The sequence below is a fragment of the Dromaius novaehollandiae genome, chromosome 9 (genome assembly GCF_036370855.1).
Source record: "Dromaius novaehollandiae isolate bDroNov1 chromosome 9, bDroNov1.hap1, whole genome shotgun sequence".
In the NCBI taxonomy this organism is placed as follows: domain Eukaryota; kingdom Metazoa; phylum Chordata; class Aves; order Casuariiformes; family Dromaiidae; genus Dromaius; species Dromaius novaehollandiae.
This window is the reverse complement of record NC_088106.1, coordinates 20,227,397-20,250,414: the sequence shown is the minus strand read 5'-3', so window position 1 is coordinate 20,250,414 and position 23,018 is coordinate 20,227,397. Positions and strand designations below refer to the sequence as shown.

Sequence of the window (23,018 nt, the reverse complement as noted above, 5' to 3'; positions counted from 1 at the left end):
TGAAATCCTCGACAGAAGTGAAAGTTCAAGGGTTTGTTTCCTAAGCTCTTCTGTTGTGAGGTTCAGGCCTCTGAATGCACTTGCTTCTTACTGTGTTCGCTAAGCACTAATGTAAGTTTTGATGTCAGACCTCTATCATTAAATTTGAGTTGAAATAGAAGATTGTTTGAGGTTGGGATTAGAACTACTGGGGAAGATGGAGCAGGGTGGGGAAGCAAAGCTCTTTATGCTCAAGGCATATAAACAGCTTCTTTCACCACTGACCAGTCCTGCTTGATCAAGCATTATGTTTCCCATGGTTCATTGCTCCGGTGATGCAGCCTTCTGCACTGTTTCTTGCAACCATCTTTTTTTTTTTCTTTCCCCCCCTTCTTTCCTCCCCCCCCCCCCCTTAATGATCAATACTTTCACCAGCCACACTGGTATTTCTGCATTTGGTGGAGATAATGATGTATATGCTTCTGATCAGGAAAATCCCAGCTGTGACTGTAAAGTAGCTGCCATAAATGAGAAACTGGGAAATGGGGTGGGGAGGAGGGAGAGGAAGAAACAGAACTGTTTCGTTTTGTTCGTTAAAAACTTCTGGGGTGTCCCTATGCTGCCGCCTTCCCTTCCCTGCCACCCACTCCCCAGAATGAACTCTGTACACCATGGGATCAAGAAGTCTCTGCCTGACTTAATCCCTTAGGAAGTCTGCCGTGACAAAAGCGGGGAGAGAGAATACTCTTTGTTGCTTCCCCTCTCCACCTCAGTAAGGCAGGAGGACAGCTGCCCTGTACCATCTAGCTCTTTCTTTTCTTTTTTTTTCTTTCTTCTTTTATAGTGTTGTCAAATCTCTTCCCTGACCCAGACTTCCCTAAGACTAACCTCGTTCAGGTTGGTTGTTGATGCGTTGTAAAATAATACTGAGATTCTCTCTCAGGTTCCTGTGAAACGCTGTAAATAGATGTGCTCCTGCCTTCCATATTATAGCATGCTCTGCTGAGTTATTCTCGCTATGCAAAATCTAGCTTGGTGAGCAGCTGCTTTCTTTAAAAATTCTCTAGTGTTTGTCACTGGGTAGCTTATCTTTATCTGTTTTCTTAATAAAGTCCAATCAGGTGTGACAGTTCTAAAAGTTCAGCTTTGTGCTTTGAACATCCTTTGATACAGTATGGGTGTAATGAGAGTAAAGATTTTCATCTTTGCCAAACAAATCTAAGCTCCTGACCGCCCAAACATTAATACCCTGCTCTACCTTACTGATCACACTGAAAAGATGAAAGCTTGAACTTGGACCTCATTCAGTATGCATATTTAAACTAATTCTGAAAGCTGCCTGGGAATTGAGACTAGTATTTTCAGAATTAAAGTACACATGAAACTACATAAATTAGAATGACCCTAGTAATGAAGATGCTTGGATTACCTTTCAGTTTGCTTCCCAGTTCTGTTTAGAGTATTTTGACAACTTTGTGAATAGTAAGCCTTTAAATAAAAGGAAACTGAATAAAAGGGAGTGGTTCTTTCCCTTTTGCTTTATGAAAATTTTCTTAAAGTAGTAGCAGACATGCAACACTGATAGGACTAAAGGACAAGTAGGTTATAGTGGCTACTGCCAGTTCACTTTAAGTGAACCTGTTTTCAAGTGAGTAACTGTGCTAAGCTAGCCCATTAGCTAATACCCTCCCAACTGTTGTTTGGAGGAGAGTAAGGGACCGGGGAGTGGTGTGAATAATGGAGCTTACCTGAGTGCTGATATCCAGTCCCAGACCTCTTGAATCTACTACAACAACAGTTAAAATTGTCTGAATCACCAGTGCAACAAAGTTGTTGAAGCCAAACATTAAAGCATAACGCTCCATGCTTAGATTGACAGCAATCTGAAACCTAAAAATGAATGTACAGATTAACTTAAGCTATAGAGAACGCGAATGATTGCAGCTTGCTTCTGTGAGAAAGTTTGGGTATGATTTCATGTGCACATTGGAATCTTCATAGGATGAAGAATTCATCCTCAGTTGTAGCCATTAACGTGGGTTTCTTTTTTTTTTCTTTCCTTCCTTCCTTCAACAGATTCATCTTGAAAGAAATCTGTTTCTTGGCTTTGTCACTTTAGCCACATATATCCTGCTTATTTGTTTTTTTTCCTTTGGGTGGGTATTTCTGCCATATGACTGATAATGAATAGACTTGGTTAGAAGTTTGTTTTGTGGTTTGCTTATCTCTTTTGATATCTCTGTACACCCTGACTGTGGAAGGAACTGATTTTCAGGTGGTTACATTTGTGTGTAACCCTAGATCTTTCTGTAATTCCCATTTAAATGGGGACTTCTAAAGATGTTTAAAAGAGGCCTGCAGTCACTTAGAGAATTACATATTTGACTTTTTTTGAACTATCTTCTGAAGAAGCATGTTTCACTTTGCTTAATCTACTTGTGTGATACTGTCAAAATGGTGTGAAATGCAGTAAACTAATAACATTCAGAAATGAAGACTTGCATATGTTCATTTGATGTTTAGCAAAGATCTATACATAGATCACTGGACAGCTAAATGCAGAATAAGGTAGTTACTCGGAGTAAGCCATTGTAATGATTAGGTCATATACTCTTTAAGCATAGTTTTATATAAGTTAGGAATCGTGCTGCTGTCACAAGCTATTCAAACTCTTATTTCAAGGGAAACACTCATTAAAATTTTCATAAATGTAAAGTATGAAATGAAATTTACTGATTTAAATCAACTTAATTGGAACAATGGTGGGTTATACTTACGTTGCTATTGTTATAAGGAGCATATAGCATGCCTTAAAAGCAAGGTAACCAGCATAACATGCCCAGATGTTTTCAGTGAAGTACATGAGAAATAAAGAACCAGCATCCATTGCAGAGAAAATCCCCAAAGCCAGTTCTCCGGAAAGGTCCCAATTTAGTTTGACATATCCAACTGCCATGGATGTTGCTGAACCTAAAAATTAAAAATAACAATTAAAACTGCAAAACACTATCATCCCTCTAGAGCCATGGCATAATTTAGTGAATGGATCATGGCAAGATTCCCTGAGACTCTTCCTTAGGGCCACAATGGGCTTTGACAATGGTGTGGCTTATATTTTCTATTAAGTTCTGTGAGTCTTCTGTTCCCCTTGTTTATGGAGCTTTCTGAATTACTTCAAGGAAGTGCCTCAGGCCTAGGGCTGGAGGCAGCAGCTCACTGCCTGTTGTAGTGTTACTCCATTTTGACAATTGTGAGTGAAGAGAGGAAAAACTGCACCAAGCATTTTCTGCTAAAAAAGTGTGTAATAGATTAATTCCTTCATGTAAACACCTTCATGAAATGAAAATCTGTGGCACTCCTTCCTACTTTTATGGGATTTTTTTAAGGGAAATTGTAGCTTTGGTTTCTGGTAGATAATCTTACAGACTGTATTTGTCAACTCTTTTCTGACCATCAGATATAGTAAAAACCCTTATTTGAATGAAATATGGTATAACTTAAACTCCAGTGCCTTAATTTAAGGCACTTAATAAAATAATAAGGCACTTAATAAAATAATAAGGCACTTAATAAAATAATAAGGCACTTAATAAAAATAACGATGAGGTTTACTTTACGTGTTAGTTCTGGAAGAAAGGACCTTTACAGTAGTAGTAGGTGTCCAGCTTTATCTGTCCTTTATGTTCCTTTTGCATAGAGGCTCTTGCATGTTTCTGAAAGCTTTGAAACACAATTTCTGAGGTTTAGGAGCTAAGAAGGAAAGAAAGTCTGGTTCCTGCATGTTATATGGCAGTGTGAGTCATCAGACTCCACCAAGTCATGCTTGGGGGGGCTACCCAGATGCTCTCAGACAGGCTGGCATGCATTAGTGTGGAGCTGGACTCTGCTGATTGCAGGTGCTCTACAGCAGAATCCCAAAGTCAAAATAGGCCTGCCCCCTTGGTCCCATCACTGCTGTAACCAAGAGGTTCCTAGTAATGCAAGTGCTATCCCTACTCTGAAATACCATTCAAGTGCCAGAGGGCTTAAAAGCACAGAAAGCCCCTAGGAATACTGCTTAAACGAGTAATCTTAGAAGTTTTGGGGTAGCTTCATGCTAAAACAATTTCATGCTGCTTACAGGGAGGAAGAGTGGACTGCTGGCTCCCTGTAGGAATGTGAGAGAGCTGCTGGTGCAAAGGAGGATAGGGAGCTGTGGAAATGTGAGCTTGAAAAGGAGGCTCTGTTGGTGCACAACATGGATCACAACATGGAGAAGTGATGCTTTGAAGTGGCTGTAAAGCAGAAGGCATGGAGGTAAAGGAGGAGGCTCTTCAGGTGGATTGAGTAATTGTAATGAAGGAAATCTCAATCACAGAATAGCTGAGGTTGGAAGATCTCTTGGAGACCATCTGATCCAAACCTCCCCCATTCCCCCCCCCCCCCCCCCCCCTGCTCAAAGCAGGTCATCTGGAGCAGGTTGCCCATGAGTATCCAGTGGGTCTTGATTATCTCCATGGATGGAGAATCCACAATGTCTGTGGGCAACTGGCAACTGTGTTTGATCACACAACAAAAAAAGGTTTGTTTTTTTTTTTAATATATGTTTAAGTGGAATAGCCCGTGTTTAAAAGTGTGCCCATTGTCTCTTGTCCTGTCACTGGCATCGCCAAGAAGGCTCTGTCTCAGCCTTCTTTTACTCCCCCCCTGCTCGCCCTCACATCAGGTATTTATACACAATGATAAAATCCCCTCTGAGCTTTCTCATCTTGAGGCTAAACAATCCCAGCTCTCTGTCTGCTTGTATGTCACATCCAGAGGTAAAATTTTTGATCAAGATGTGGATGGTCTCACAATGTTCAGGATAACTGATCCTGGAATGATTTTAATCCATACTCTAAACAGATTATCTAGAGCAGTTTCTCTGTTAATATGCTGCCTTTTAATTCTTAAGCCACCTGATTTATGCATATTTGGGTGAGGAGTAGGTAAAGTGACATTGCACAGGTATTTCAACCACTTGGGGTTGAATTCGTGGTCTAGACAGGGTTGTGAACATAAGCTCTTACTACTTTTTAGTGGAATGAGGAACTTGTAAGAAATAGGGTGTTCTTACATAAATATAAAAATCTTCTTTTATATTATTCTTTAGGACTCCACATAAGTTGTATGATAACACACTTTGCACATTATTTTTAGGGGGTTACCTATTGGAGGCTGCTATGGCTTGGCCCTTGACTCTCATGGGGAAATAAACAGAAAGGCACCGAAGACATTAATAAAGAGTGCCATCAGGGTATGACAGATTAGACGTAGGTGCTAATGTTCTTACCTAAAAAAGTTGCTATCGCTTCGACGGCTCCATTATACACTGCAGAGCTGTGAGAGGGGGCTCTGAAGTCCCACAGTACTTGGATATAATTCAAAACCTGGTTAAAGCCTGCTGTGGCCAGAGCCCACCACAGGGACCAGTAAAGAAGTTTCCTAGAGCTATAGCACTCCCTTAAGTCCTTGCTCAGCTGCACCAGCACCTTGAGTGCATGACTCTGGGGCTGGGGTTGGTCAGCTTGCTGCTCAGGTGTTGGTCCTGTGTCAGCTGATGCAGGGTCTCTGTCCTCCTGGCAGCTGCAGGGCTCGTTGGGGTTGAATGTAGCCATAACTTTATCTGGTCCTTGGAGAGTTTCTGCAGCATCCTTCCTGTGAAAGAACATGCTTTTTTGGGGCATTGGGAGGAAAAATGAACAAACAAATGCTAAGGACAGGGAAGCCAAAGTAATGGCATTGAGGTAGAAGTAGGAGACGTGGGCCAAGGAAACCAGAAGTTGCCCCAGCACTGCAGCAATGGTGGCTGCCACAAGGGTGATGCTGCGGCAGTAGCTGGTCGCTTTCTGGTAGTGCTCGGTGCTGATGACGCTGTAGATGTAGGCGTAATAGGCAACCTCGGTGGCTGTCACCATGCCGTAGAAGAACTCCATCACCTGCATGGCCACCACCCCGCGTGCGAAGAGGAGCAAGAGCCACGTGATGATGAAGCTGACACCCTGCAGAATGATGATGGGCTTGTAGCGTGCGTAGTCTGTAATCAAGAAGACTGGGAAAAGGAGTGCAAGGTAGGAGTATGTCCAAACTGGGAAAATCTGGTTTGTCACCTAGAAGGTAAAAGAGGAGATATCTGCTATTTTTGAAGGCTTGTGGTGATGGCATTGGAATAAAAGGAGTTGTCGTGACAAGAAACCTTGATCTGTGTGTGTTTAGATTGCCATAAAGTGTACGACTGCAAATGTACTCCTTTAGTAGGCAAAGGGAAATGCTGCAAGAATAACATTACGTAAACATGCAGAGTGGCTTAAAATGAAACCAATTTCAATACAAGTAAAGGCCTATGAAGAAAGCAGATTTTTTGATATCTAGCTTTTTGAAGTGTTGTAACAGCTTTTGTGTCAGAGCAAAGGTCTAACACCAAATCCTATTCGTAGCTGTAGCTGAAAATAAACGCCTATTTAGCTTTTCCTCATGCGTAAGTCATTCTATACCTTTGATCATCTCTACCTTTTGGTAGAATTAGAAAAAAACTCACAACATTCTTATCATGGGGGATTTGGATCTGCACGTAGTGAGTGAGTAGCTTTTACTACTAGAAATACCTTTACATTATTTTCAAATTTTATGCATGAGAAGTAAATATAAGTCCTTGATGGAACAGTATTTGAATAAATTTCAGTTGACCTTAAGTTCATAGGTGAAAAGGAAGTCTGTTCTTCTAGAATCTGATCTGCAGTCAGCTTGAATGGTGCTATATACTAGCCTCCACGAAAACTCAGTGTTTGCCTGGACAGTTGACTACAGCTGGGGCAGGGGTACGTGTTTTGTTAAATAGCCATAGATAAAGTTCCTCTGGTGGTGTGCAAGATGCCTGTTTTGGGGCGGTCTTAACCAGCAATTCCTGGACCTGCTAGGCTGTTATGTTGTCATCACTTGCTCTCTGGCTTAAGCGATTGGACTTGAGTGAAACTGTTTCAAATGTTGAGAAAATAGCTGGATTTCTTTCTTTTTTTCTTTTTTTTTTTTCCTGCTCGTTTTACTTTTTCTGAACTAGCACTGAAATGAGTTGAACGATGAGCAGCAGGTTCACTGCGTCTTTCTGGGCAAATTCTCTGGTTTCTCTGTACTTTAATTAGGATTTTTTTAATAGCTTGACTAAAACTTGTGGAATTACTGCACTGGGAAGGATAAGTTGGCTGAAAAAGCCAGTATCTGCACTGTCCTTATTTTTTAGGTGAGCGTTGCTGAGATCTGAATTAAGGCATCCTATCCAGATACCTGTGTATTGCCTACAAGAGAAAAAAAAATCCCTTTCTGGTGAAGATGTGGAGAGAAAAAAAACACGGATACCTTTTTCAGAAGAAACCTTAGATTCATGCTGCGCTAGCAGATTGTTTCGATATTTGCCAGTTTAAATCAAGAATGACTGTTCTTTGTATTTGCTGTGTGTGGCTGTACCAAGCTTGTGTTTTCTAATTATACCGTTAGCACTGTGACTCAGCTACTTGTTAGCTAAGTCCTCTTTTGCTACAATGTGTACTCCTGAAGCAGCCAGCACTCAATACAGGAGTAGAGCAAGGAAATTTGCAACATACGCTTTTGTCAAAAAAAATTTTTTGTGTGAATCTGACTTGTACAGGCTAATTAATGCATAGAACAGTCTTGTAATATAGGCAATAATCTAACAGCCCAGAAAGGAAAAGTCTATGTAGCTTTCTTGCTATTTCCAATCACTGCTTCACTGTCACTGTAATCAATTCCACAGTAAACATGAATAAATCTTAGTATTGCTCCTCCTGCAATTCTGGAGAGGGAGAGGGACTAAGTGACCTGACTTTGCTGGAAGTATCCATTTCCTAAACAACAGCTGAGTTGCTTTCAGAGCCCTGAGAATGTAGAGACTTCCAAATTTTGACCCTCTGCAAAAGGGGAGGATCCTTTTTCTTTGCCAGGAGAATTTTAAATATGATTCTCTAAATAAAGTCTGCCTGTATTTTTGAGCATTTTATCTCCTGTTCAGTTGCTGCTGTACAGTTTAATGCTTTAAATATTCCAATTATTGCTTTAGAGAGTACTTACATACCTCCTCAATCGTTAGATTTTTGTCTGGTCCAGTTAGGTAAGGAGTGAGAAAAGCTTCCGATGGCCTCATTGCGGAGAAAAATCCGTTCACGCAGAGGATCAGTGTGGGATAAATCCAGCTGCTGCTGATGGCTTCCTTGCAGCAATCCATAACCTAACTGAAAGAGAGAGTGAAACAGTGAACAAAACAGGAATTTATAAAGGTGCTCTCTACCGTGGGTAAAGATTAATTTGTAAGTTTACATGTTAACTAACCCTACTTCCTCTAATGTTTCTCTCGCCATACTTTACAATAATTATAGATACAGCTTGTAAATGAACAATCTGGATCAAAGTACATAGGTGGTGTTGAATTCCAGTCTTTGTATCACCTATTGAGGGTTGTTCTTAATGACATACTTAGAATTGAGTGGATGTGTTTTAGTGAAGGAATGAAGCTCCATTACAGTCTGCTTTCAGAATGAAGGGGTTTGCAAACTGATTAAAGCTCGTTCTCAACAGGCTGGAGGGGGCTTCGAATTGCCCTCTGAGAACCAAGTGGAACAATGAGAAGTGCAAGCCTGTTCACAGAGAGTAAGAGCCACCAGTCAGGTACCCATTGCTTTGGTCATCTGAGTGGGCAAATAAAGAGGCAGAAACCATCTGCTCTTTGGATTTGCTCACTGTACCTGCTTAGACTTAGAGAAGAGGGATCTTGACTTCCCTTTTGAAAGTGATGTTCAAAAGGGAAGGAATGGGACTTGTTTGTTTACTGTAGATGGCAGTAAAAAGGTCTAAAAATTATTATTTTTTAACTTAATATACTGGTTTTCACATTAGAAAGTTAGTTCCACTGTTCCTGGGAAAACAAGTGAAACACAGATATCCTCAAATATATGAGAGAGAAAGCAAAGAAATTACTGAGAGGCTGCAATCGAGCTGATGAAAGCTGGTTTTTTTAACTATTCAATTCCACTTTCTATAAAGCACTTTAGATAAAATGTCTCTATATAACACTGTAAGAGATCATATTTATTAAAACTTGCTGTTTGTTGCTGTGTGTTATTAAGGCAGTATTTCTATGACCTTATCAGAAAAAGGCCAACCCTAGCCTTGAAACTTGATTTTAAATGATCGCCTTTGGTTATTATCTTTTAGAAATCATTGTTTCTATGTATATAGAAAAAAAGCGTTATCTTTTTAACTCTTTAAATCTACTTTGAAATCTTTTGATATCCATTACATATTTTGAAAATGAATATATACTAAAACCCAGATGAATAACCCATGACATCAACATAAATCTTGCATCCCTTCCAAATGCGCTCAGCAAGTAAGAGTGATAGATTAATTGTCAAAGTTGTGGCTATGGTGCCATCCATTTACTATGGATCCGTGTGCAGCCTTCTTCTAGGATGACTTTCTATCATGTAGAAGTTAAACCAGCCCTCATAAGATATTTCTAGGTCTTTTTAAAAATGACTTGGGAAATGAGCTTGATAAAATGTTAACAGGATTTTTTTTTTTAAAAAAGAGAAATACTCATGATAACTCTTGCTTGAGGAACTTGTCTTGAAGATTGCTGGGGATGCCTTTTCCTTTAAAGGTTTTGTCTGCAAACTGAGTTCTCATTTGAAGAGAGAACTTTAAGACTTGTAATAGCTAATGACTTGTAAAAGCTGACATGACAAAAATCACTTGATTGCATTTTTGTGTTATCAGATACCTTTAAATACTCTGGCCTGCAATTCACCCGCAGGACACAGCACATGTTGGGAAGCTTAGGCTGACGTTGACGGTATGTGACTCTGTGCGTAACTGAGTGACCTCCAGGCTCGCTGGGTTTCTTTTGACTGTACTGACTTTGCTGCAGGTAGGGTAGGGACAGGGGAATAGGGCATGGATTACCACATGCTGTTGGTTGGTCAGAAATTATATATACAAGGTCCGGTCTGTCACTTCTATCTGTGGTAAATGGGCAAAACTCTAAGAAGCTTCTAATTAAAAAAAAAAAAAGAAAAAGAAAAGAAAAAAAAATCAGAAGTGAACTGCAGAAATGCCTGGGTGCGTTAGAGGAGGGTGCTGAAATCTGTTTTTGGGGAGGCTGTGGGATATGTGGTCCTGTAGGGGAGCTGCCAGCGTGGCCCTGGCATGGGGTGCCAGCACCTAGCATGGCTGTGCCTTGGACAGAGCTGAGTCTTGTTTTTACAGCTACAGAAATGTCTTGCACCACGCCTAAGTGTAGTGCTTTGGACAGGCACATATTTGGAGAACCTAGGCTTCTCTCTGCCTCTATGTTTCATGCTCTTTGTTTACAAATGGCTTTGGAGAAAAGAAAAAAGGACCCATGGGGAAGGCACTGCTGGACAGATCTGCTGGCCTCCTGGACAAGGGCTGCTGTCTAGTATTTCTTTGGTAACCCATGTAGTACTTCATTCATACCTGCTTGCCTTGAATACAAAGATGCAACTCTCTTGCTGCCTTGTCAGCCTTATTGACTTGCAGGAGTGTATCATCAGGGAGGACTTGTGCCCCAAAACATCAGTGTTTCAAAGGCAGCCTAGTGGCAGTTAGTGTTGTACTTCAATGGGGTTGTAGCTATGGGGAATGATGTGTTCAGTTCTGGGGTCTTGCATTGTCCTGAAATTCTTCAGCTTGCCAGGAAGACAAACACTATTACAGGCTACTGCAAGGCAGGCAGGATTTATTCAGTATTTCCCTTTCCTGAGGTCTAGAAAGTCCCTGTTCTAACCTCACTTGCAACCCGCCAATCCTCAAGTATCTCATCTTCAGAGAGTGTGTGAGCACACAGGTGGATGGATGTGTGCATCTTACTGTTTTGGGATGAACTCTGTAATCAATTGCTGGGTTAACGCTGATTCGGAGCTGAGAACACAGCAGAACGTGAGGCCTTACCTTTCTGCTGCAGTTGTCCTCCTCCTTTGCCCCGCTCTTCCTAATGCTAGCAGCTCTTCCCTCTTCTCCCTCCCCACCATGCTCCCCCAAACTCCCAATCCCAGTATCTTCCTTTTGGAAATTTGAGGAAATAGAAATCCAGATATATTGGGTTTAAAAATTTTGTCTATTTCCTGAAGCTAGTTCTCCACAGCTGAAAACTAAATCTGTTGTGCCTGCTTGGTTCATTTGCCCTTTGGCATCCCCAGTACTTGGAAGGCTGTGAGCTCTGACCAGTTGGGAATAGAAGAACTTTTACCATTACTTGTGTTTTCCTAGCTCCTATCCTGAAGCTTACTGCTGCTGTTAATTTTTTTCTGTAATGGCAAAAAAATTTCATGTGTTGCTAATTCCTGGCCTTTGTCAGATGCTACCTGGAGAGGAATATTTATGCTAACTTCCTGCACCAAAAAGGCAGCTTGAGATCATGGAGCTGGAAAAACGGAGTTCCTTTTTTCTCTTTTAAACATAAATTCCAGTTAACTACCAGTTCCAGGACCCATATTTTGTTGTTTTACTAAATGTCTCAAAAGAAGATTTCCCCCCACTTCTCCCCCCCCGCCCCGCCCCCGCAAAAGAAGAAGAAAAAAACAGTCCTTGCCCTATTGATCTCTGTTCCAATTTAAGGTTGGAATGTCATGCCTTTAGTTCTGCCGTTAGAAAAGATCCATACAATGCACAGTATTAAACGACAAGCCTAGAAAATAAGCTGGCTTCATGTGATCAAGTCCTACCAATTCTTCTTATGATTTAAAACAAATTGCTTCACTTCTGCTTAGTCCCACCTCTGGGCAGTTTTTCTAGTTGTAGTATGTGACAATTGTATGAAGAGCACAAATGTCTGCACAAATGATAGCTTGTGTCTCTACAGTAAAAATATTATTCTGTAAATGCTAAGTTTTTTCTATTTTTATTATTTAGAATGTAGTCATTGGAAGCTGGGAACAAATCGCAGTACAGAAATAACTTTAACATATGGATATATTTTATATCGAATTAGGCATTCGCCATGCAAACTCATGTATAAAGTCTCTTCTGTTCTCCTGGACTCGCTTTCCTTTGTGCTGGACAAAGTTACAGGTCTTGAAGCCTCTTAATAAATTCTGAGGTGCTGACCCTGCCAAATCCTTGGCTGAGATCAGTGGACCTTCCCTTCTTACTTGGCACTCAAAAGTACACATGATGCTAGCTTTTTGTTTCTGTTCTTGATCTTCTTGGCTATCCTTGATAGTCTGGAACACTCCTCTGCCGATTCAGCCAGATTCATCCACAACGCACTTCGCTGGCCTTAGCCCACACTACTCTGTCCCTTTTTCTTCCTTTCTTTTCTTCACTTTTTTCCTCCCTCCTCATGTTGAAACAGCAAGAGGCTTGGTCCTGCATGTAATTTAACAGGAAGCACAAAGGATGCGAGTGGGGTTCTTTCGTTTTTGTTCTGATCATGAAATGTTTACTCTTCTGGGTTGAGATCACTATGGATTCAGCGCAGCGTTCAGGCTGCAGCTTTCAAATGTCAGCCAGCGACTGCAGCTTAGCTGTGTTTCAGGGAACTTTTTCAGCTTTAGTCTGTGAGCCCTGTCTTTCTAAACTACTATGTGCAACATGGGCTTTTCAGTTAGAGGAGAGTTGGTTGCTGTATCACCTGTAGTTAGGTAGGAAAGAATAGCAAATGACACTGTCGTCCTCAGTTTAGAGCAAGGTATGTGCAAAGGGAGGAATATACCCTTTGCCTGCCTGCATGAGTAAATCCATGTGGAAGTGGCTTGCCAGCACTGTATAAAAGAGCTGGAGCAAGCAAGGCAAGGTGAACTGCTTTTTGCAGTCATGGCACAGTGGGATGCCCAGGTTGCTTTGTTTTTGTAGATAAGTTATTGCTGTTATGTTATTTATAGGCAAGCAAATAAGAATCTAAAGCAACTTATCTCCTCCTGGCACAGAGCCATTATGATGACCTCTTCTTAGCTGATGTACGTTGCGATGAAATGCTGTATTGACTCAGTACAACTCTTCGGGGCTATGTTGTACATTCCTCTTGTACTGCTGTTCCCAGCATGCTGCAGTAGGAGCTCTTCTCCCACGAGGGCTTGGCCGCGTGAGCCTGCCTGCCTGCCTGTCACAGCCGCGTTGTATAGACAGCTACAGTCTGCTGTGTTGATTTGTGTTCAGCAAGGCTCAGAGGCTCTTTGCAAAATCTCAGTATTTTCCTTTTGCATTTGATTGAGACAAGCACATAAATGCTTCTGATCAAGAAAATCCCAGCTATGACTGCAAAGTAGCTGCTGTAAATTAAAAACTGGAGGGAGAGGGGAGAGGTAGAAGGATTAATGAAAAACACATGTTATGGAAGCACTGCTTTTTCTGAAGACAACGGACCTTCCGCTACTGTCTACCTATGTCCTGGCTCAGTTTCTCTATGTATGAGTTTTTGCTTGGAGCAAAATCTTAGCCTTTTCAGCAAACAGCAGATCTTTGAGGGATGAAGAACTGCCATGTTGCTTCTAATCCTTATTCCTCTTATTAAATGTCAGAGGGATAGGGACAGGAACAGAATTTGTTTTTCTTCTTTTTTTCCTCCTACTATTGCTAAATGTAGAAGTAGCTTCATTACCAGCATGTCCATTACCCACGTAGTCATGAATAATGTAAGTAAAGAGTCTGAGTTAGTCCTTATTTACTTTCACTTGCACTTTTTAGTAGCGTCACTACACTGGCTTCAGTAAGTATACCATAAATTTTTATCAGTGTTTCCAACAACAGTAGCAAACCTATTTATGAAGTCTCATACACATTTCTGGCCTTAATTGCTAACCTCGTTAAGTAACTTGTACCTTCTGCATGCAGAATGTTTGAATAGCTTTAGTTTTCTTCAAATCCATGGCAGCAGGGACATGTCCTAGCTGAGATACCATTTGAGAAAATGTAGAAGTCAGTCAATTTCAACTGACTCCAACAACAGTGGAACTGGGCTGACTGAAGTTATAGACACTGTGATGTGGGATATCCTACCCTAACTAAAGCCCCCAAACTACAGGCAGAAAGACTCTATCATTCACAGTAGCATACAGATCAGCTTTGCTCCTGAGCTGGAATAAGAAGGCAGGTGTCCTTGCCACTTGAACAGAAGTAATTCAGGCTGTATTTTATGGTCCTGACCTTTCCTGAAACCATGTGATCATGTTGATTCTGTGTCTGAAAACCAGCCTGACTTTTTGGGCAGAGAGGATGTTAATAAGAGTCCTATTAACTAGCAACGGCTGGTTAGATAACCGTGCCTGGTTATTTTGGGTTAGGTGCATCTGTCTCTAAAAATTTGTAGACCAGCATAAATAAATGCTGTACTGAAAGACAAGAGGGAAGAATGATAACTCACACAAGGGAAAAGGAAGATGCCTTCTTTTCTGCAGAAGAAAGAAGAAATGAAATTGTCCTTTGGAATTGCAATTTATTTTTTTGGTGAATTTTTAAAGGTAAACTGGCTAAGCAGTAATGGGAAGTAAGTTAAGAGCACTTACCTGAGTCAGTATGTCCAGTCCCAGGCCTTTTGAATCCACTACAACTACTGTAAGAATGGTCTGAATCACCAGCGCAAGGAAGTTGTTGAACCCAAACATCAATGCATAGCGCTCCATGCTCAGATTGACAGCGATCTGGAACCTGAGGTGAGACTGGCAGGTCAGTTACACCAGCACCTTAACACCGGGTGGAAAGGCGTTGCTCTCCGTTTAATTGGTAAAGAGAAACAATTCATACAGAAGATACAGCAAGGACAGGGTAACTGGTGCTTCATTTGTTTGCTTGGTCTAAACAATGTCTTGACTAACCTGGGTGTATTTTAACACTGTTGCACTTGTCTGTGTCGCTTTTCCAAACCATGGTATTGGGTGATCTGCTTTATCCAGTAGGATATCAGATCTCTCTAACTTTTTTCCGTCTTTACCTTCAGACTGTGCCAGTCCCAGGCAGATGATCTAGCTGCTAGCCTGTCGTCCCAGTCTGGGCTCTCATAACCCTTAGCGATTTTGGTAGGGCTTCTTCTGAGTGCTTGAACACCACTTCACTTGGCGGTCTTGTTTAAAACTCTTAGTAATGCCACAGATTATGTCTTGAGATGTTCAAATTGGACATAAGGGGGAAAATAATTCCCCTAGGGAAACTGCAACACTGGGCCAGGTTTCCCAGACATGCTGCAGGGTCTCCCTGGTTGGAGGCTTTCAAGACACGGCTAGACAAAACCATGCCCTGATGTGGTGTTGGGAGGAGTTCTGCTCTAGCTGGGATGTGGGACTAGATGGTCACCATGGGTTTCTTCTAACCAGCTTTTCTATGATGTTGCGAATCACTTCTTGCTTTGTGGTTTGATGTTGGAGGTAGTATAAAACTTATTTTTGTTGAGAGCTTGTGGATTTCCTTTCCAATATATTTCTTTGACAATGTTGTAAAATCTGTCCTTGTAATGTCTATCTTCCACGCTTCTATCTGAACAAATGCAGATGTTATTGCTGCAGTATGCTTTTTATTGATTTTAGTAGGGTTTTTTTCTGATGCTTTTGCTTCTCAATAGAATTTGTTGTAGTCCAGGTATTCTCTATCATAATGCACTATCAATCCACCAAAATGAAAATAGAGAATTCCATCGGCCTTGTTCAAGATGTGCATAATCTTGTCATGTACTATGGTTTTAGCAGTTCTCTTTAAACTCTGAATAGAATTAAATTTTGAAAAGCTGAGTTATAAAATTTTATCAAAGTTGAAATGACGTCTCCTTTTTTGAGCTAGAATGCACCTAGTATTTTCGTTAATGAAATAGTATGGTAAAATCTTGTGCTAGTCTGGAGGCATTCCAATTGATAAAATAACAAGTAATAAAGCTCTTTTGATGCTTATCAACGGAATGGCTTGATCTGATAAGAGATCTTATCTAAGTTTAAATGTTAGATATGTTCTCTTCAAATGTTTGTGCATATAATCCTTAATGATATTGTGATGTAAACAAAGTCATGTGGGCAACACTCTAGGCCAAACCTTTTCCTGGGATCCCATCACTCATATTTTGCTAACGAGTACATTAACACAATGGTCTAGACATAAAGAGATGTTAAATGATGGTTTTCTTGGCCTGCTTTTCCAAGATCATGGTGGTGGTGTCTCTCTTGTTCATTTTGTGTCTTCTGAGTCAGGATATGTGTACCAGGAAAACTGCTTACATGTTTTGAGGTTAGCATAGCCTAACTACCTTATACCTTGCTTAATTTCTGCCCAGGCAAATGTTCAATGTCCTCATGATAGTTTTTCTTTTATGATTGTTTAGAAGGACGAACCTAACATGACTAGATGTTTAAATGTCATTGTCTTTAAGCAGTTGTTACGTCTACATTAGATCACCTACATCTGAGTAAAAATTGTTACTATTCTGTGCATAATGGTAGCACTGTAAGGGTTTATACTTACGTTGCTATTGTTATAAGGAGCATATAGCATGCCTTGAAAATGAGGTAGCCAGCGTAACATGCCCAGATGTTGGCAGTAAAGTGCATGAGAAATAGACAACCAGCATTCATTGTGGAGAAGATCCCCAACGCCAGTTCTCCAAAGAGGTCCCAGTTCATTTTCACATATCCTACTGCTAAAGATGTTACTGCACCTAGGAAAAGAGAAAAACATACAAATGTTGTATCCATTCTACAGTCAAGCTTTGACAGCCTCATATTTCAAAAGCCAACACTGAAAAATTAAGTGGAATAGTTCTGGAGTGTTTTCAGTATTTCTAATCATTTCTGAAGTTGTGCAGATGACCAGTCACTTTTAGAGAACGGCATGAATCAAGTCCCCATCACTCTTTTCCTGGTGACAAATCTGGTATGTTTTTTTCCAGTTCATAAGATAAACTGTTATGTGAAGGAATCATTTCTTAGGTGAAAGTCAGCTGTCTGTACCCAGCAGGTATCCCTAGGGAGCGAATTAGAAACAGGTTTTGTTAAAGGAAGATGGAAAAATGCTTCTCTATGACAGCCAAAGAGGAAATTCCTCCAGCTTCTACTGGTTTACTTCACACAAAAGATAGTAAACTTACCATCCAGCTTAATAGTTGAGCTCTGCACAGCTCATAAAGGGGCTAAGCTGCCAAAACCGGAATTTTGTGACGTATCAACTAAATATATTCAGGGAAATGAGAAAGGACAGGCACTGATCAGCATCTGGTGGCTCTGCTACAAAGACATATCTGTTGTAAGGATAAGCCATCTGACTAGCCATCTTAGGGGTCTTGCACAATTTAGAAACTTCTATACCTCCACATTGGAAAATTAGGCAATTCTAAGAATAATTCATCAAGGAGTTAGCACGACAGGAATTTGGTGTTTCTGATGCATGATTCAGGTGATCTATATTAGTTGCCTACCTTGATAAGATTAATTTTTTTCTTAGAAGTTTCTGTTTCCCCTTAATGATTAAGAGTAATCTGAATTGCCAGCTGTGATGCAGACATATCCATCTCCCCCAGTTGGTCACACCTCAATGTCTTGTGCAAGTTCTCTGCAGCAGCACAATCTGAATATGTGAGATGCTGCCAAGTTGGGGCAATATCCTCTGACATTATCTTTGGATAACGTGACATTGTTTCTAACGTGTGGACAACTGCTTCAGGTGCAAAAGAGCAATGGTTAACATCATGAATTCAATGAGTACTTTTTCTGCAAACCTCAGTATCTTGGAATGACTAAAATTCTTTGCCTCAGGCTGTGCAGGAATATTTCACTAGAGAAAGACCTTAATGAGAGGTTTATGTTCTTTGCCTATGAAATGTTTATGGAAAGCTCCTCTCATCTTCATGAGTTGATACCATTGCTATGGGAACCACGGTGATGCTTATTTGGAAGAAATAACCTTGGCAAAAGAAATGTTGGTGTCTCCAAATGGATTTAGCAGCTAGATGCAAGATCTGTGTGACTTGCCCACTCTTCTTGGGCTGATAGGATAAAGCTGGGTGCCCCAGTCATACAGAAAAACAGAGCAGCTTGCATTTCAACTGTTTTGCACATCCAAAAGACAACTTGAATGTACAAAGTGTATATTGTTTTTCTGGAATATCTGCAGTGGAATAAAACTGCTTTAAAAAGAAATTTAGAAGCTGCCTTTTTGATAGATTGTTAGACACTATCTTGTTAACTTACTCAGAAAAGTTGCTATCGCTTCGACAGCTCCATTATACACTGCAGAGCTGTGAGAGGGGGCTCTGAAGTCCCACAGTACTTGGATATAATTCAAAACCTGGTTAAAGCCTGCTGTGGCCAGAGCCCACCACAGGGACCAGTAAAGAAGTTTCCTAGAGCTATAGCACTCCCTTAAGTCCTTGCTCAGCTGCACCAGCACCTTGAGTGCATGACTCTGGGGCTGGGGTTGGTCAGCTTGCTGCTCAGGTGTTGGTCCTGTGTCAGCTGATGCAGGGTCTCTGTCCTCCTGGCAGCTGCAGGGCTCGTTGGGGCTGGAGGTGTTTGATTTTGTACTTTTAACTGTTCTCTGGAGATTTTCTAGGGAAATATTTTTATGGAAGAACATGCTTTTTTGGGGCATTGGGAGGAAAAATGAACAAACAAATGCTAAGGACAGGGAAGCCAAAGTAATGGCATTGAGGTAGAAGTAGGAGACGTGGGCCAAGGAAACCAGAAGTTGCCCCAGCACTGCAGCAATGGTGGCTGCCACAAGGGTGATGCTGCGGCAGTAGCTGGTCGCTTTCTGGTAGTGCTCGGTGCTGATGACGCTGTAGATGTAGGCGTAATAGGCAACCTCGGTGGCTGTCACCATGCCGTAGAAGAACTCCACCACCTGCATGGCCACCACCCCGCGTGCGAAGAGGAGCAAGAGCCACGTGATGATGAAGCTGACACCCTGCAGAATGATGATGGGCTTGTAGCGTGCGTAGTCTGTAATCAAGAAGACTGGGAAAAGGAGTGCAAGGTAGGAGTATGTCCAAACTGGGAAAATCTGGTTTGTCACCTAGAAGGTAAAAGAGGAAATCTCTGTTATTGATTTGGGGGAAGGGAGGTTCATTTGTTTGAAATGGCTTTGTAGAGGGAAATGCTTTCTATGAAAGAATTAATAAAATATACAACTACACTGGTCTGAAGCACCCTATATTCAGCAGGCAACAAAATCTTAAATTTTACAAGTTCTGTTGATATATATTTTGAGTATTTTATTTATGCCACCTCCAGCAAATTGTAACCTGCAAAAGCCTTTTGATATATTTGCTTTTTGTCTTTTGGTGATCCATACCAAGAAAAAGAGTAAAACCATACCTCATCTATGGTCAGGTTTTTGTCTGGTGCTGTTAAGTAAGGGGTTAGAAAAGGTTCTGACGGCTTCATCGTATAGAAGAATCCATAGATGCAGAGAATCAGGGTAGGAAAAATCCAATTGCTGCTTTTCTCTTGCTTCCAGCAGCCCATGACCTGTGTAGCAAAGCTGAGGAGGGAAGAAGTTATGATAGTACTTCTCACGGAAGCAGAAAGATGCTCTGTAGTTGATCTTTATTTTGTGGTTTCTAATGCTAAAGAGTGCTCTTTGGTGGCTGGCAATGGGAAAACATTTCCCTTTATAACTTAAGTGAACAGCTTTGTGCACATCTGTCATAGCTTCTGTGTCTTCATGGATGGTGACTTGGAAGATCTTTAATGGGGAGATGACTCATGCTGTCATTCTGTACAGGCCAAGGTGACCACAGGAAAAGCCATCCTAGACAAACGTCAGTGCAGACAGCTGAGTACTGAGATCTCATTTGACACTATGGCTGATCACTGCCTTGTTGAATCTGGAGCTACTAGCTCACAATTGCAGATTTCCTCCTTGGCCTGCTTGTTGTGTATGGCTTTCCTGCAAGCAGAGAGATGGGAACTAACAGTTGAGCCTAGCAGAGGCGAGTTCCTAACAACATACAGAGAGGATGTCCAGCCAGATCCTCAGCTGGAATTCATTGCCCCGGATTCATCAGAAATCCAGTTTGTATACAGGCCTGTTGGGTTCAATCTCTGAAAACAGTTTGCGGTGACTAAAGGTAATAGCTCACACTAAAATGAAATGAAGCAGATATTTTTGTTCTTTTCTCCAGCTGAGGTTTATGGAATAAATTAATCCTTGGTTTAACTCTGCTGGACAGAACTCAAAGGGAAGTCTGAATGGGAATAACAGGGTGCATGCAGAGGAAACGTGGAAAAAGTAAATTATACTCCATGTTGGTAGAATGCAAAGTTACTTAGCATGTGATATACAACATACAAGACAGTAAGGGTTTTGCATCTTCTGTCATAACTTCATGCTGATATCACAGCAACACCTGATGCACTAAGAAGTGGATGTGGGGAAGATGGCTTATTGGTTTAAATCAAAAAACTTGAGTCTTTTCATTTTGTGCATGACTTCGGAAACCACTGACAGGATTTGCAGCAGGAATGAATTTAGCTATGTCAGTTCTGTAGTGTGAACCACTAGAGGGCAAGATGACCTCAGCAAAGGCAATGCGCATCTGGGTGGGATATAGGATGCAGTCAGAGCACTCAAGGAATGAGGCACTTCTGCTTCTCCTCCCTTCCCTGTTGCAATAGCTTCTGCTGAGAGTGCTGCTCCAGCAGTTTTGGCTCTGCCCGATCTTACAGCCTTCCCACTTAGACACCATAACGTCCCTTTGATCTCCTTTCATGTGACGATCATTAAGGTGTTACAGCATTCTAATGCTATGTGAAAACACGTGAATGCCTCACCTGGTATGATGAGGTTACAAGAATGGTGTCAAGAAGTGGGAAGAAGGGAAAAAAGTGTCTTTAGTGCTCTAGTGAAGAATGTTCATAAGAGAGAGCTCTCTAACTGATCCAGGTTAGATTCTCAGATTATGTTTGCACCAGACTCTTTGAGGTCTTGCTGTGTTCGCTCTACCCCAGCAGGCTGTGTGGGGCAAGCGCAGCAGGTCTCGCAGTGATGCTCTCTGCGCATCCTCTTAAAATGCCCTGCGTCTTGGCACCCTGGAGAGGCATGGTCTGACTTCCAGGGCCGCTGGACGCTTTGGTGTTCCCGGGGGCTTGCAGGGAGCCTCTGACGCTGGCGATCTCTGAGGGGGCTATGCTATCGAGTGTGGTAATCTCTGTTTTGAGCTATGTACAGAAAAGCTTTATACTCACCCTGGTGACAGTATCCTTGCAGTTGCAGTGCATGCACTGCAGCTATGCTGTTTGGATTTTTCCTGCTAGAAACATACCTCTTTTCTGTAGACATCCTCTTTGAGGAGCCTGTGCTAGACTAGCAGATAAATTGGGCAAGAGGTTTCGCCCTTGATTTAAGCAGCCATGCAGGCAAAACCTGCTGCCGGTGCAGAGCAGGGCAGCGCTGTGAGCTGAGGGTTTGTGGGAGGCGGGTGCCGCTCGCACACCGCCGGGCTGCACGCTCAGCTCGCTTCGCACCGGCACCGCGGTGACAGCAAAGGGCACTGCGGTGGAGCCGGCTCAGCTCTGCCGGCTGCTGGTATAATAGCGCCTTCCGGCATTTATAACCACAAACCTCTAGCAAAAAGATATGTACGTTGCTGCTTCGGGGGGAGGGATCTAACTTGCTCCCTTTCATTTACCCCTTAGGTTTAGTTTGTCTTTCATAACTTTTTGAACTTTTTGAGAGATGATGGGATGCCTTGGTGCCACTCTGCAGCCCCAAGACCTCTCCTGCTTCTCATCCCTTTCCCCCCCACCCCCCATCAATTCTTGGTTAGTGCTGGAGCCGCTGGCTCTTTTCCCACCCAGCCTGGCCCAGTACCTCCCAGGCCGATGTGCTAGGCCGCTCTCTTCTTTCCTCCCTCTTTCCCTTGTCCCTGAGGGATTTCTGATTTCCTTTGCTCAAATATAATCATACCTTGTCTGCTGGGGCTCTTTCTTTTTTGCTTCCTTGGTAAAGGTCCCTTTTAGTATCGCGTCTCTTCTGGCTATCCTTGTATCCCAGCTTCTGGACTCAATTTAGTTTTTGTGCTTTTCCTGTTCTTCTGGTATTTCAGGCTGCTCTAATGACACCTCCTTTGAAAGTATTTCCAGCTGGCTTTCTTCCAGCATCCACCTTCAGCACCCTTAAAGGAACAGCCAGCTAATCCTGGCACGTTCTCACTGTGACAGGTTCCAAAGGTAGCAGTAAGTCAAGACCGAAACCATGGTTTGGTGCTCAACTGACACAAACGTTGTAGAGTTGATCCTTTTCCCAAAGAATTTCAGGTCTGTTTAATGGTGTAAATAGCTTGGGACCTGCCTATGCCCGAGACTGGTCCACATTAAGGATGGTGCAGTAGCTACACGTGGGAAATGGCAGAGGTGAGGGAGAAAAAAGACCAGTGTCATCAACTTAAATAGCTTCCCCGCTAAGTATGTGGGGTTTCATACTATTCTAAGAGGTTCAAAAAGTAAAACACTGCTCCACTTCCCCTGACTGTTGTTCGTTAGCAAGCTTCTCAGGTCTTTTGCTTTGGCTGGTTCTCATGACCCTGCTGAAGAAAAGCAGATGGCCCTACGCTCACCTTGACGAGAGCCTGTGGGACTGAGAACAGCGAAGGATGCAAGCTGAAGCCTGCAGACTTGCACAAACTGTATGTACCCAACCATGAACACAGTGTCTCTCTTTTTTTTGACAACTCCCTGTCTGACAGCGTATAAATCTGGAACAGAGGATATAATAATCTATAAAATGTATAAAATAAACTTTATATATATATTGCTTTTATAAATACTAATTTATATTTAGTAAATTACAAATGAGGTCAGTACAGTAGGAAAATGACAAATTTGCAGCCAACAGTGAAATATCCAATAATTTCTGAGGCAGCATTCTTGGTCTGTGAACAGTAAAAGGATAGGATGACATTAGTATGGGGAAAAAATGCATGTGGATAAGAAAAACAGGCCAGTATTATGCGTTCAGCTGTGGCTTCAGCGGGGGCACATTTTGTAGCTCCTTGCCTCCTACGCCTCACCACTCAGTTACTG

General features: G+C 41.9%; 1 protein-coding gene across 3 annotated transcripts; it reads right to left on the bottom strand.

Annotated features, from left to right (window-relative positions):
• Positions 1-391: 391 nt before the first annotated feature.
• On the bottom strand, positions 392-22,018 carry SLC19A3 (solute carrier family 19 member 3). Of its 3 annotated transcripts, XM_064516893.1 has the most exons (7): positions 21,904-22,018; positions 19,311-19,476; positions 18,186-19,008; positions 16,465-16,657; positions 14,529-14,670; positions 8,084-8,240; positions 5,980-6,107 (listed from the first exon to the last, which is right to left on the bottom strand). In XM_064516893.1, the coding sequence occupies exons 2-6, from the start codon at positions 19,458-19,460 to the stop codon at positions 8,088-8,090; spliced, it is 1,461 nt and encodes a 486-aa protein (XP_064372963.1). In that variant the 5' UTR covers positions 19,461-19,476; positions 21,904-22,018; the 3' UTR covers positions 5,980-6,107; positions 8,084-8,087. The 3 variants fall into 3 exon arrangements, with proteins under 3 accessions (XP_025965346.2, XP_064372963.1, XP_025965345.2); XM_026109561.2 differs by lacking the exons at positions 16,465-16,657; positions 18,186-19,008; positions 19,311-19,476; positions 21,904-22,018 and adding exons at positions 392-514; positions 1,728-1,869; positions 2,757-2,949 and having other exon boundaries at positions 5,291-6,107; positions 14,529-14,660; XM_026109560.2 differs by lacking the exons at positions 5,980-6,107; positions 8,084-8,240 and adding an exon at positions 11,911-13,309 and having other exon boundaries at positions 21,904-22,015.
• Positions 22,019-23,018: the final 1,000 nt, after the last annotated feature.

Coding starts and splice junctions, on each gene's coding strand:
- SLC19A3 (XM_026109560.2), bottom strand. CDS start 19,460: ATGGGCTGCTGGAAGCAAGAGAAAAGCAGCAATTGGATTTTTCCTACC. Junction 16,658..18,185: donor AGCGATAGCAACTTTTCTGA/GTAAGTTAACAA, acceptor CTCTTTTCCTAG/GTGCAGTAACATCTTTAGCA. Junction 14,671..16,464: donor CTCCTTATAACAATAGCAAC/GTAAGTATAAAC, acceptor GTCTCACCTCAG/GTTCCAGATCGCTGTCAATC.